At 36.9% G+C, this 11,373-nt stretch overlaps 1 protein-coding gene across 1 annotated transcript in view; it reads right to left on the bottom strand.

Annotated features, from left to right (window-relative positions):
- Nucleotides 1–11,373, bottom strand: part of LOC110031137 (protein WEAK CHLOROPLAST MOVEMENT UNDER BLUE LIGHT 1-like) — a 70,803-nt gene that overhangs the window by 50,676 nt on the left and 8,754 nt on the right. The window contains exon 2 of the mRNA XM_020734202.1: nucleotides 8,878–9,137. Within this exon, the coding sequence (XP_020589861.1) occupies nucleotides 8,878–9,111 (234 nt within the window). The 5' untranslated portion in view covers nucleotides 9,112–9,137. The remainder of the gene's footprint in view (nucleotides 1–8,877; nucleotides 9,138–11,373) is intronic.

The raw sequence follows: 11,373 nt of genomic DNA on the forward strand, positions 1-11,373 counted from the left end.
TCATTTGGACTAAGTGAATCCAATAGAAAATAGTGATGCCAGAAAGAGCGAACCGTAGGATCCTAACAAGTGTCGCTCTAATCAAATTTAATTTAACATGCCCCCATAACATAAAATTTAAAGAACTTCAACCATAGGGCCACTTGATTTGACATTATAACTTGACACACTGGAAAACTCAAACTAGTTGTGGCAGCTAGCATGGTGGGCAGCGGGGCCATCTTCAATAGCAAAACCTATCTTCCTCAACTAAACCAATCTTCCTTCCTTAGAAATAAACAACAAAGTCATAGGACTTCGAGGTTGCTTTCTTATGCAACGTAAATCCTCATCCTCAATTGTTCCTTAGGCCTTTGCACAATCATGTTGTGCAATTTAAGCCCTAACTCATTTTATGATTCCGAAGTCATCGTTTGTTATGACTTAAATCCTCACATATTTCAGGCTATTTGTGTGATAGTTTCACACGAATGTAAGCCCTAACTAATAAAATTGGTAGGATGAAACACTTAAATATTTCTCATCAAAACTGAAGACAAACATTAGGATAGCTTGGGAAGTTACCGGGGTTCTCCTCTAGATCCATGACATCCCCTAGTTCTTCCTCCTTTGGATTCTACAACAAAATGTTCCAAATTGGAACTAATCCCCTTTCACACCTCTACGTCTGATCTCATTGAAAAGTCCTACCCTTTGAAACTCCTTGAAGATAATATTTCCTGATTTTTATTGAGAGTCTTCTTAGGTGACTTTGGTTATTTAAGATATAATTAACTATAGGGGCTTGCCCTTATAGGAAGCATGTCCGAACCCAACTTAATATAAACCCTATTTAATTCTTTATACTAAATAGGGGAACTTATTGGCAAATATAAAGGTTTCGCAAACCAAACGAACGTCATATGTTCCTTAGTTTATTTGATTGAGCCTCATCCTCAAGTCTTGTGTTTATCCTTTGGGATAGATACAGGATTTGAGGTACAACGCTCTTTCATTTAAACTATGAAAAATATGGGGTCAGTCTGATTTCATATTTTTCTAAAACTAAATATATATGTAAATTAAAACGTCCTTTCGAAGCGGGCGATGGGATTTTGATTTCGGTGACCGACAATTTCTTATGGGCAACTCCTCCAATAAAAAATAGCGTCGACAATGTCATGAATAATTTATGGTTTGATTGTTACTTTATGTTTTGAAATGTTGAACATTCCTTTAGGAGGAATAAGAATGCATTCAGAAGAAAAAAAATTGAGAAATCCTCACAACTTCCAAGAATATTTGGGGAACATATAATGCAAATTTTCAGTGATATTTCAAAGATTGCTATATGTCCTGACCATTCTTCACATCATCACCAAGATTTATTGTCACTCATAATTGAACAAAGAAGCAATTTTTTGGGTTCTACCTTATTGGAAGGATAATATGGTCAAACACAAAATGAACGACATGCATATTGAAAAAAATTTCTTTGATAATATCTTCAACATTATGATGGGTTTTAATAGAAACAAAAGGATAGATGCAAATGGTAGGTGTTTGAGACCCAAGAAATTGTTGTCTGTAAGCTCATCAAATCCAAAGCAAAATATTCTCTCACTTTGTCCCAGTGAAGAAAAATTTGTGAGTGGCTCTAATTGCTAAAATTCTCAAGTGGGTATGCTTTAAATTTATGTAATTTGTGGATGTGGGTGCTAGAAAAATTTTTAGAATGAAATGTTACGTCAACCATATTTTGTTATAAAATTTGATGACAACCAAATTTAGATGTTTGTCAAGCAAAGTATTTAATCCATTGATTGAAATCAATGTGTTTTTTTATGGAACTATGTGTAGCTTGAACTCCAGATACCCTACAATTTTCAACCCTTAAAATTTGAAAAAGACATTAAAACTTAAATGAAACTCTAATGAATAAATATCACCAAAAGTAACTTGAACCCCAGATACCCAGGTTTACAAAGATTTCTTGGATGATGCAATCCATGGTTGCTGACAAGAATCATTTGTTCAGAGTAGGCTTGATCACCTCTCAGACTAAGTAGACTAAGTTACCCTACCCAGAACGATAGAGCCATGGACATCTTGACCGGGTTATCTAAAAAATTAAAAATAACAAACAAACTAAATTAAAAAAACATAAATTTCTATAGAAAATTTTTTGCATGGCTACTGAAGACAAAGAGTAGATGTCACCCTATATTTACTTTGCATGTTATTAGGGTTTGCTAATTCTATTTTGCAGTGACGGACATTTAAAACCTGAAGCAAAAAGGATGAACCTCAACTAAACCATTAATGATAAAACAAAACTCTAGGATAGTTCAAAATTTTAGGAATCTACTACTTTTAGAATAGGACTTTGACATTCCTTTCATTGATAACAAAACTTAAACTTTTTTACAATAAATGATAACTTAAATCGATAGTTTTCTTAAGTAGCCTTGATTACTTAAGATGTAATTAACTATAAGGATTCATCCTTATAGAAAGATGTGAGCTCTACAATAGTAGTATCAACTTGAATTCTTTAGTAGTTAGCTTTTGTAAGGTCTCCCTTGCAATTGTGTCTTTAAATCATGCTGAATTGATCACACTCTGGATTTATTCTTTGGAACTATCAATGCAAAAATTTATTTTATGTGGCTTTATATACGCTTCTTTTGTTTGTTCCCATTATTACCTGCCCTAGTCCTCTGATTTCTCATCTCTTAGTTAACCCACATGATCAGATATGTGTAAGTTATCAAGGAAGAGGGCAACATAACAAAAAACAAGATGATAACACCTCAACAATAACACTGACACCAAGCAACCAACAAAATGAAGACCAGTAGCAAAAAACAAGTAGCCACACCCCTACAAAGTTGCCGAGCAGTGGCGGTCTTGGAGTATGTTAAAACTATTGCTACTCTGGCTACCAAACATAAGGAATTAGAAGAAAAGATATCAGGGATGATTTCGCAGAGTAACCATGTGGTGGAAGTCTTGGATCAAAACCAGGTGGGTCTCTATATTACTGTTGAGAGCTTCATAAAGGTTGGCCTAGTGAATCTGAAATGGCATGATATGAAAAACATTGCCCCCACTTTTTTTTATTTCGATGATGACGCGGATAGGCCTGACAGAGACGGAGCTAATGCTGATAGTGGGTTGCAACCACTTTTGTCTTCTTCTTCTTCTTCTTTATCTAGTTTTTTGTAATCCTAACATTCAACCATGCCACGTCGTTGTGCCTTATATTTATATAAGAGAAAAGAGGGCTTCATTCATACTCTCATTCTCTCCTTTGCTTCTTCTTATATATATATATATATATATATATATATATATATATCTCTGTGTGTGTGTGTATGTGTGTGTGTGTGTGTGTGTGTGTGTGTCACTTGACATTCTTAAAGACTCAATTTGTAGTTTTGTTTTAAATATGTGTGCAATCAGGTGGGTTTGATGCCATTGCTTGTAGTTTTTGATATGTACGTAGCTGGTTGGTCTTAGCACCTTGACTGCTAATGTTCATTTTACACACAATCAGGTGATCTTGGTGCCACAGCTTGCGATTTTTGATAAGTACACACATGGACGATCATGGCGCCACTACTGATAATCTTCTATTTGTGCGTAGACAGGTGATTCTGGTGCCACAACTTATGATTTTTTATATGTATATAGTCAGGGGATCTTGGTGCAAAGTCCAATATATTTTTACTTACGGGTAGATGGGTGATCTTATTTACACTGCTTACGGTTTTTGATATATGCAGTCAGGTGATCTTGGAGCCACTGTCGATAATCATCAGTTCACGCATGGCCGAGCGATTTTGGCACCACGGCTTGTAGTTTGTGATCTGTAACTTGTGGGTGATCTTGTCACCATGGCCGATAGTCTTCAATTTCTAGGATACCAATTCCTCAGACTTCTTTCCTTACTTGAAAAAGTCATTGGGTTCTTAGTCAGGGTGATATTTCTTAATGTCATACAAATATACTTTATTTTGCAAAATGTTTAAATAAAATACAAGTCATGGAATAAGTTTTTAGGAATGTCCTTCATTTGAGATTGTCTTTACAATACAGAGTTTACGAAAAAACTTTTTGAGGTCATCTCCGCTCCATGTTCTAGGGACTTCGAATTCCATGTTTTCGATTTGCAGGGTCCGCGTCTTGCTTAGCAATCAATGATGTTGGGTCCACTCCATGTTTATTCTAGTTGTCCTATAGTTTTTCCCCATGTTGCCAGTCGACTTACTTTAGTACCAGATCTCTTAAAGTGAATGTCTTTTCTCGGACATGTTGATTGTAGTACTGTGTGGCCCTCCTTTAGACTTCTTTCAATCGCAGGGCTATCTTGGCTCGGATGTCTTCTAAAATAACAAGTACGAGTGATACTCCTTTACCATTTTCCTTCTTCTAATCTTTGAAGTTCTCTTCTTTGAATTCCTTCAATGCGTGATCCCTTTGGCTATTGTAGCCATACTCGACTGGCAGAATGGCATCCATTCCATGATGGAGTATAAAATGTGTTTGGGCAGTCACGATTGAAGGGGTTGTACATACGGGATGATTTCCGCCCAATTTCTCTTTGCACCTTCTAGATTCTTTCTTAATAGATTGAGGATAATCTTCTTAGGTGTTTGGCTTATTTGTTAGTTAGTAGGTGATGGATCGATGCAAACTTGAGACTGATGAATTGACTTTGGTAGAAGTTCTAAACCTATTTATCCACAAATTGCATGTCGTTATATATGGTGATTGTTAGTGGCATACCAAATCGACAAATTAAGTCGGTCCAAATCAAGTTTCAGACTACATCCATGGCGATTCAAGCAAAAGCTTTAGCTTCAATCCTTTTTGAGAAGTAATCTACAGCTACAAGGATGAACCGGTGCTGTCCTTTAGAAGGTGGGAATGACCCCAAGATGTCTAGTCCCCATACGACAAAGAGCAATGGACTAGAGATTGATTGTAATTATGAGCCGATTGATGCTGCAATGGACCATATTTCTGGCATTGTTTACATTGTCTGGAGAACACTTCTACATCTCTTATTATTATTAGTCAAAAGTATTATTTTCATTAGATTCGATGCACAAATGTTTTTCCTCTGAAGTGACTCCGCATTCCCCAAAGTGAACCTCTTCGAGGATGTCCTCCATCGCATTTTATCTAACTCACCCTAAGTATAGTGATGTGGTTGACTTTGGGAAGGGTGTTTCTTATGTCAAAAAATATTGGTCGGTGTTGTGTCTGAACCTCCTAAAATTTGAGATTTCCACCAAATTTTTTTCTATCTCTAGGAAATTTACTTAAGAGTCTACCTAGCTTGCAACTTGTTCCCTTTCTACTACCATAAATTTGGGTTCCTCAATGATTGGTCAGGTTAATATCTGTGGTTCTCCACTTCTTAATTGGATTTACCTAGATAGCATGTCAGTTATTTTATTTTCTTTTTTATTGATGTTTTCTATTTGGAATTGCATGAACTTCTAGTTCACTAATTTGGCTTTGTTTAGGTATTTCATCATCACCTCATCTCTGCTTGGAATTTTACTTTTACTTGATTTACTATGAGATGTGAGTCTGACATTACTGTGAGTATTTGGGGGCCTATCTCATAAGCCAGGCGTAGGCAGGAAATCAGGACATTGTATTTTTCCTGGTTTTTACCTTGAATTTGACAAATTGGGAGAGTTACATGTGTTCTCCTAAATGGTCGTTGAGGTTAAGTGCTAACCTTGGTCTTGTCTTCTTCGAGGCATCATCCACGTACATGATCCACTCTTGACATTTGTTTGAGCTCTCTTTAATTGAGTTCCCTTGCTCTGAAAAATATGCCATTAAATTAGCGACCTTTTGGGCTTTTATCATCATTTGACGAATGTAAGTGATGTCAAATTCACTTAGTTCTACTCCCCACTAGAGCAGCCTACCAAAATTTTTGGGTCGAGCGAGTACCGACTTTAACAGATGATCTGTGATTATATGAATGGGGTGTGTTTGGAAGTAAGGTCATAATTTTAAGTTTTGGCCTTTGGAAGTAAGACCAACCTAATTAGTGTGAAGGTTAATTTTTTCATAATCAAATACATGACCTCCACTCCTCAGAGAATACGACTGGTGTAGTAGATCGATAATTGCTTCCATAGTTCCTCCTGGACTAGCACGAAGCTAATTTCTCTAGTGCCCACTCTCACGTACAAAGAGAGTTCCTTATTTGGTGTCTTGCTTTATAGGAGAGGTGGTGAAACCAAAGAATCTTTGAGGTTCTAGAATGCTCTTTGACATTCCTCTGTCCACTGGAAAGTTTTGGCCTTCTGAACTTGAAGAACGCAACACACTTATCGCTAGATCTTGAGATGAATCGGCTGAGAGAGGAAATCTGATCTAATAACTTTTGCACTTCTCATTTATTTGTGAGATGACATGTCAATGAGTGCTTGGATTTTTTTGAGATTTGCCTTTATTCCTTCTGAGACCAGAAGGTAGTATAAAATTTTGCCAGTAGAGACTCCAAATGTACATATTAGTTGGTTCAGTCTCATAAAATATCTTATTAAGGTTTAAAAAGTATCTTTCACATGATGTTCTACCCTTTAGCTTTTACGAAGATATCATCTACTTAGACCTCCATGTTTTTTTTCTTTTTTTATTTTTTAAAATTACATTCAGCAGATGATGGTATGTTGTCCCAGCATTCTTAAGTCTGAAGGGCGTTACATTAGAACAAAATATGCTTTCAACCATGATGAACGCAGCATTCTCGGCATCTGTCAAGTGCATTTTGATCTGTTGGTAGCTGTAGAAGGCTTCCAGGAAACTCATGACTGTGCATCCCATGCAGCATCCCACAGGGCGTCAATTCTTAGCATCAAATAACAATCCTTAGGGCTAGTGTCATTCAGATTGGCAATGTTGACACACAACCACTATTTCTCATTAGCCTTCTAGACCATGATGACATTCAAGAGCCAAGTAAGGTACTGTATTTTCCAGATGTACTCCACTTCTTGAAGCTTTAAAACCTCTTCCTTGATGGGTGTCGCCAGTGTAGTTACCAAATTTCTGGTTTTCTACTTGTTTGGTTGGGTTGTAGGGCTTACGTGTAGTCTATGGCAGGCTACATCCACTTGTATCCATGACATGTTCATCACAAACTAGCCAAAGACATCACGATGGTCCCTACATGCTCAAAATAGTAGTCCCCGGTATCCTGCATCAAAATTTTGCTATTTAGAAAAGATTTACCAAGTTATTTCACGCTTACAAGAATTTCATAGATCGTTTCACTGGTCTTGAGACCACCTTCTCTTCAAGTCTGTTGGTTAAGCAGCTTTTGTTCAATACTCCTAACTGCCCATAAGTAGTAGACTTGCAGTTGATCCAAATCTTCCTTGATTGTGATCAATTCACCTTATGTGGGGAATTTGATTATCACGTAGTAAGTGGAAACGATTGCTTTAAAATGATTCAGGAGTGGTCAACCAAATATGGTGTTGTGTGTTGGTGGTGAGTCTACAACTATGAAGTCTTCTGTTTCTGTGAATTGCTTCTCCCCTTCACCCTAGGAAATCGCCAAGGGCATTTTGCTCAGGGCCTCTTTTTGTTCCACTGAAAAATTGAAAAAGTGGACCGACCTACACTACCAACCTGTTGACCCAAAGATTGAGTTTATCAAATATTGATTCAAGGAAAATGTTCGCGGAACTTTCTGTGTCAATGAAGTTGGTCCCAATTAAGAAGTTATTTATTATTCCAGCAAAGACTATGGCTTCATCAAATGGGTTTCCCTGTTGCAGAAGGTCATCCTTGATGAACGTGATTGACAGACCATTCATGCTTCTGTGAGCGGTCGTGACGTCACACAATTCCCCCATCTTGGTCCACTTCTAGTAGTTTCGTTGATGGGCATCTTTCTCTCCAAGGATGGTTGTGATAATATTGGTTGCACGGTCAATGATGTCTCATAGTGGTTCCTTGTTGGCCTCTTCTCTTCAGTTGCTTGTCTTCCTTTGTGATTGTCACAATCCTCTTCTAGTTGATGGCGTGACTCTACACTCACCGTACCTTTTAGGATGTTGAATATGAATCTATCTAGGAGACATGCTTAAGGAATAGAGTGCTAAACGAGAAAGAGAGAGAGAGAGAGAGAGACAGAGAGAGAGAGAGATTTAGAGAGAGCCATAGCACAATAATGAATAGAAAGTTGCATTTTTTCATGAAATTACCCCAATTTATAGGAACAAACTATTGTACAATTACACATTGTGCCCCTAAAGTTTAAGGGCAAATCAGGGGCATTTCAGTGAACATATATACGCATTTTATATTTGGGACCAACTGACATGGAAGCCTGACATTGGATTGGGTGATGATGAGGCTAGATGGCTATTTGGTTGGGAGGCTGTGATGTCGGCGTTTGTATGACCAAGCGGTCGTGAGGTCGGGCGACTGCTAGACTATACAGTTACCAGGCCAGGTGATTATCGAGTCGGATTGGTAGGCGATTCTTTTTATTCAGGTGGGTGTGATCTTGGCGAATCCTTCTGGGGTAATACTCCCTAAATTCCTTGGAAGTATGTCGCTCCGAGTGTGGTTGATGATGTCTGTCGGGCGGATGATCAGGAATTGTCCTTGAAGGATGCTGCTACCCAAATTCGTATTGACACTCTTTCTGGTGTACAAATACTGTACCAGACATTGCCTAATACGGATATGACACAACCTAAACATAAATTCGATCACCCACTCCAACATAACTCTTCAAAAAAAAAATCCTGAATGACAAATACATCAAGCATGCCACAAATTGCCTCACAAAAATTTTATTTTCCTAGTCCTTTTAACTCATCATAATGCAACAAATCAAAATCTTACCTCTTTTGCAATTGCCCTCTGTGCCTTCCAATCAACATTTCCTCCGAACATATTAACCGCAGCTTTGACGGATTGAAAAGGTGCTGCCGTGTCGATTAGGGTTCTAGTCGGATTCATCAGTTTTGTTATGCCATTCGGTGCTACTGAACTTTCCTTGTTTGAATCTGGAGAAGATGAAGTAGAAGACAAGGGCTCTCCGGAGACACTGTCTTGTTGATCCTTTATTTCCTCCATCGCTTAGAAGATTTATTGTTTGGATTCTGAAATTAAATTTCAAACAGGCATGTTATGTTTGTCGGCATGTATTGCAATATTAGTTGTATATTTTAATTTATATATGTAAGGGATCTTTTCTATACATGCTACCTATGTCCTATGTAATATAGAACACCCGTAATTCATTTTTAACATTTATATTAACAAAATCATTTATATCAGGCAGAAAATATCGCTATGCTAATTTTTAAGAAGTGAAATATACATATTAGTGCAAAGGTAAGGTTTCATATATGTAAAATTTATGGAGTACAAGTGTTAAAAATGTAAATACATAAGAATTGAGGGGTGTGTGTGTAAATCTTCCATATATATATATATATATATAGTTAGAAATAAAATTCATTTTTAGCGATACAAAAAATTAGTTTTGTAAAATAATAACCTACTTACATTGCAAAAAAGAATAATGTATTTTATACTAAAAAAATTTATACAAAATATTGTGATCCTGCTACTTTCTCATATTTTGAAGCATGCCTGTTGAGAAAATTTGGCTCAGAATATTCCGAGAAAAATTTAGCTCAATATAAAAGACTTATTAATAGAATTACTTGACTGTCCATTCTATTTTAAAATATAATGTCATTATTTTGCAATATACAAGTCTAATGCTGAAATGTATAGCATATTAGTTCAAAATAAAATGAATAATTTTAATGTATTGATTTCAAACACTCACCATACTGAAAAAAATAAATAAATAAATAAATAAATAAATGACTTGCCCTTTAAATTGGACTCAGGATTTACTCATCTAAATTTCTGCGTCATCTCAGTGAATGTGGGATGACGGAATTGTATAAAAAAACCTGTTGCATGGTGTTAAAAGCTACAATCTAGATCATTGTAAGTTTTGTGTTCTTGAAAAACAAACTAGAGTCAGTTTTATGACTGAAAATCACAAAACTAAAGGGATTCTTAATTATGTGCATTCTGATATATAAGACCCTACTAAGGAATCGTCATTAGGAGGATCTCAGTATTTTGTTACCTTTATTGATAATTTCTCCATGAAAGTTTGGGTATATTTATTGAAGCAGAAATCTGAAGTCTTCTCTAAATTCAAGCTGTGCAAAGCTGCGGTAGAGAACCAAACTGGCAAAAATATCAAGTATTTGAGGTCCGATAATGACATGGAGTACACAGATTCACAGTTTCAGAAGTTCTGTGAGAAGCATGGGATTCGGAGGTATTTTTCAGTACGCAAGACACCACAGCAGAATGGTATGACAGAAAGGATGAACAGGTCCTTAACTGAAATGACAAGATGCTTGAACAGAATGCAGGGTTTCCTAAGAGTTTCTGGGCAGAGGATGTGAATACGGCATATTATCTCATCAATAGATCACCTTGGGCATCGTTGGGTGGCTAGGTCGCAAAAGACGTATGGATAGGTAATCCAGTTAATTTCGATCATTTATGGATTTTTGGTTGTCCTGCTTATGTGCATGTACATGGAGATGAAAGATCAAAACTTGATGCAAAATCCAAAAAGTGCATCTTTTTGGGCTATAAGAAATGTGTGAAAGGATACAAGTTTTGGGATCCGATTGCAATGAAAGTGGTGATCGGCAGAGATGCAGTTTTTGATAAACAGTCCATGTTCAGAATCAAGACAAGGTGCAAGGGAACAGTTCCAGTTTATATGTAGTGCAGATGGATTTAGATTAACATCCAGAAACAACTGAGAGAGTTGAATGTTCAAATCCAACACCTGGTGATTCTATTACACATGATCTGTAGAATTATAATCTAGCCAGAGACAGAAAAAGACACATCAATATAAGGCCTCCTAGCATATTGGGTTATGAAGACTTGGTCTCTTGTGCACTTCTCATCAACAACGATGATCCATCCAATTTTCAAAGAGCTATCACTAGCCAGGAGAAAGAGAAATGGAGGGGTGCAATGGTTGAGGAGATGGAGTCTTTACAGAAAAATCGCACATGGGAGCTAGTTCAGCTTCCTGAGGGCAAGAAGACTATTGGGTGCAAGTGGGTGTACAAAAGGAAACCAGCAGTATCAGAAAAAGAAGGGGAAAAGTTCAATGCTCGACTTGTAGCAAAGGGATTTTCACAATAGAAGGGGATAAATTATGATGAAATATTTTCTCCTGTGGTTAGACATACTTCAATCAAGGCAGTGCTTGCATTAACAGTCATTTGGGATTTGCATTTGGAGCAGATGGATGTTTGTTGACCTCACTTTTGTGGTGAT

The sequence above is a fragment of the Phalaenopsis equestris genome, unplaced genomic scaffold (genome assembly GCF_001263595.1).
Source record: "Phalaenopsis equestris unplaced genomic scaffold, ASM126359v1 Scaffold000775, whole genome shotgun sequence".
NCBI lineage: Eukaryota > Viridiplantae > Streptophyta > Magnoliopsida > Asparagales > Orchidaceae > Phalaenopsis > Phalaenopsis equestris.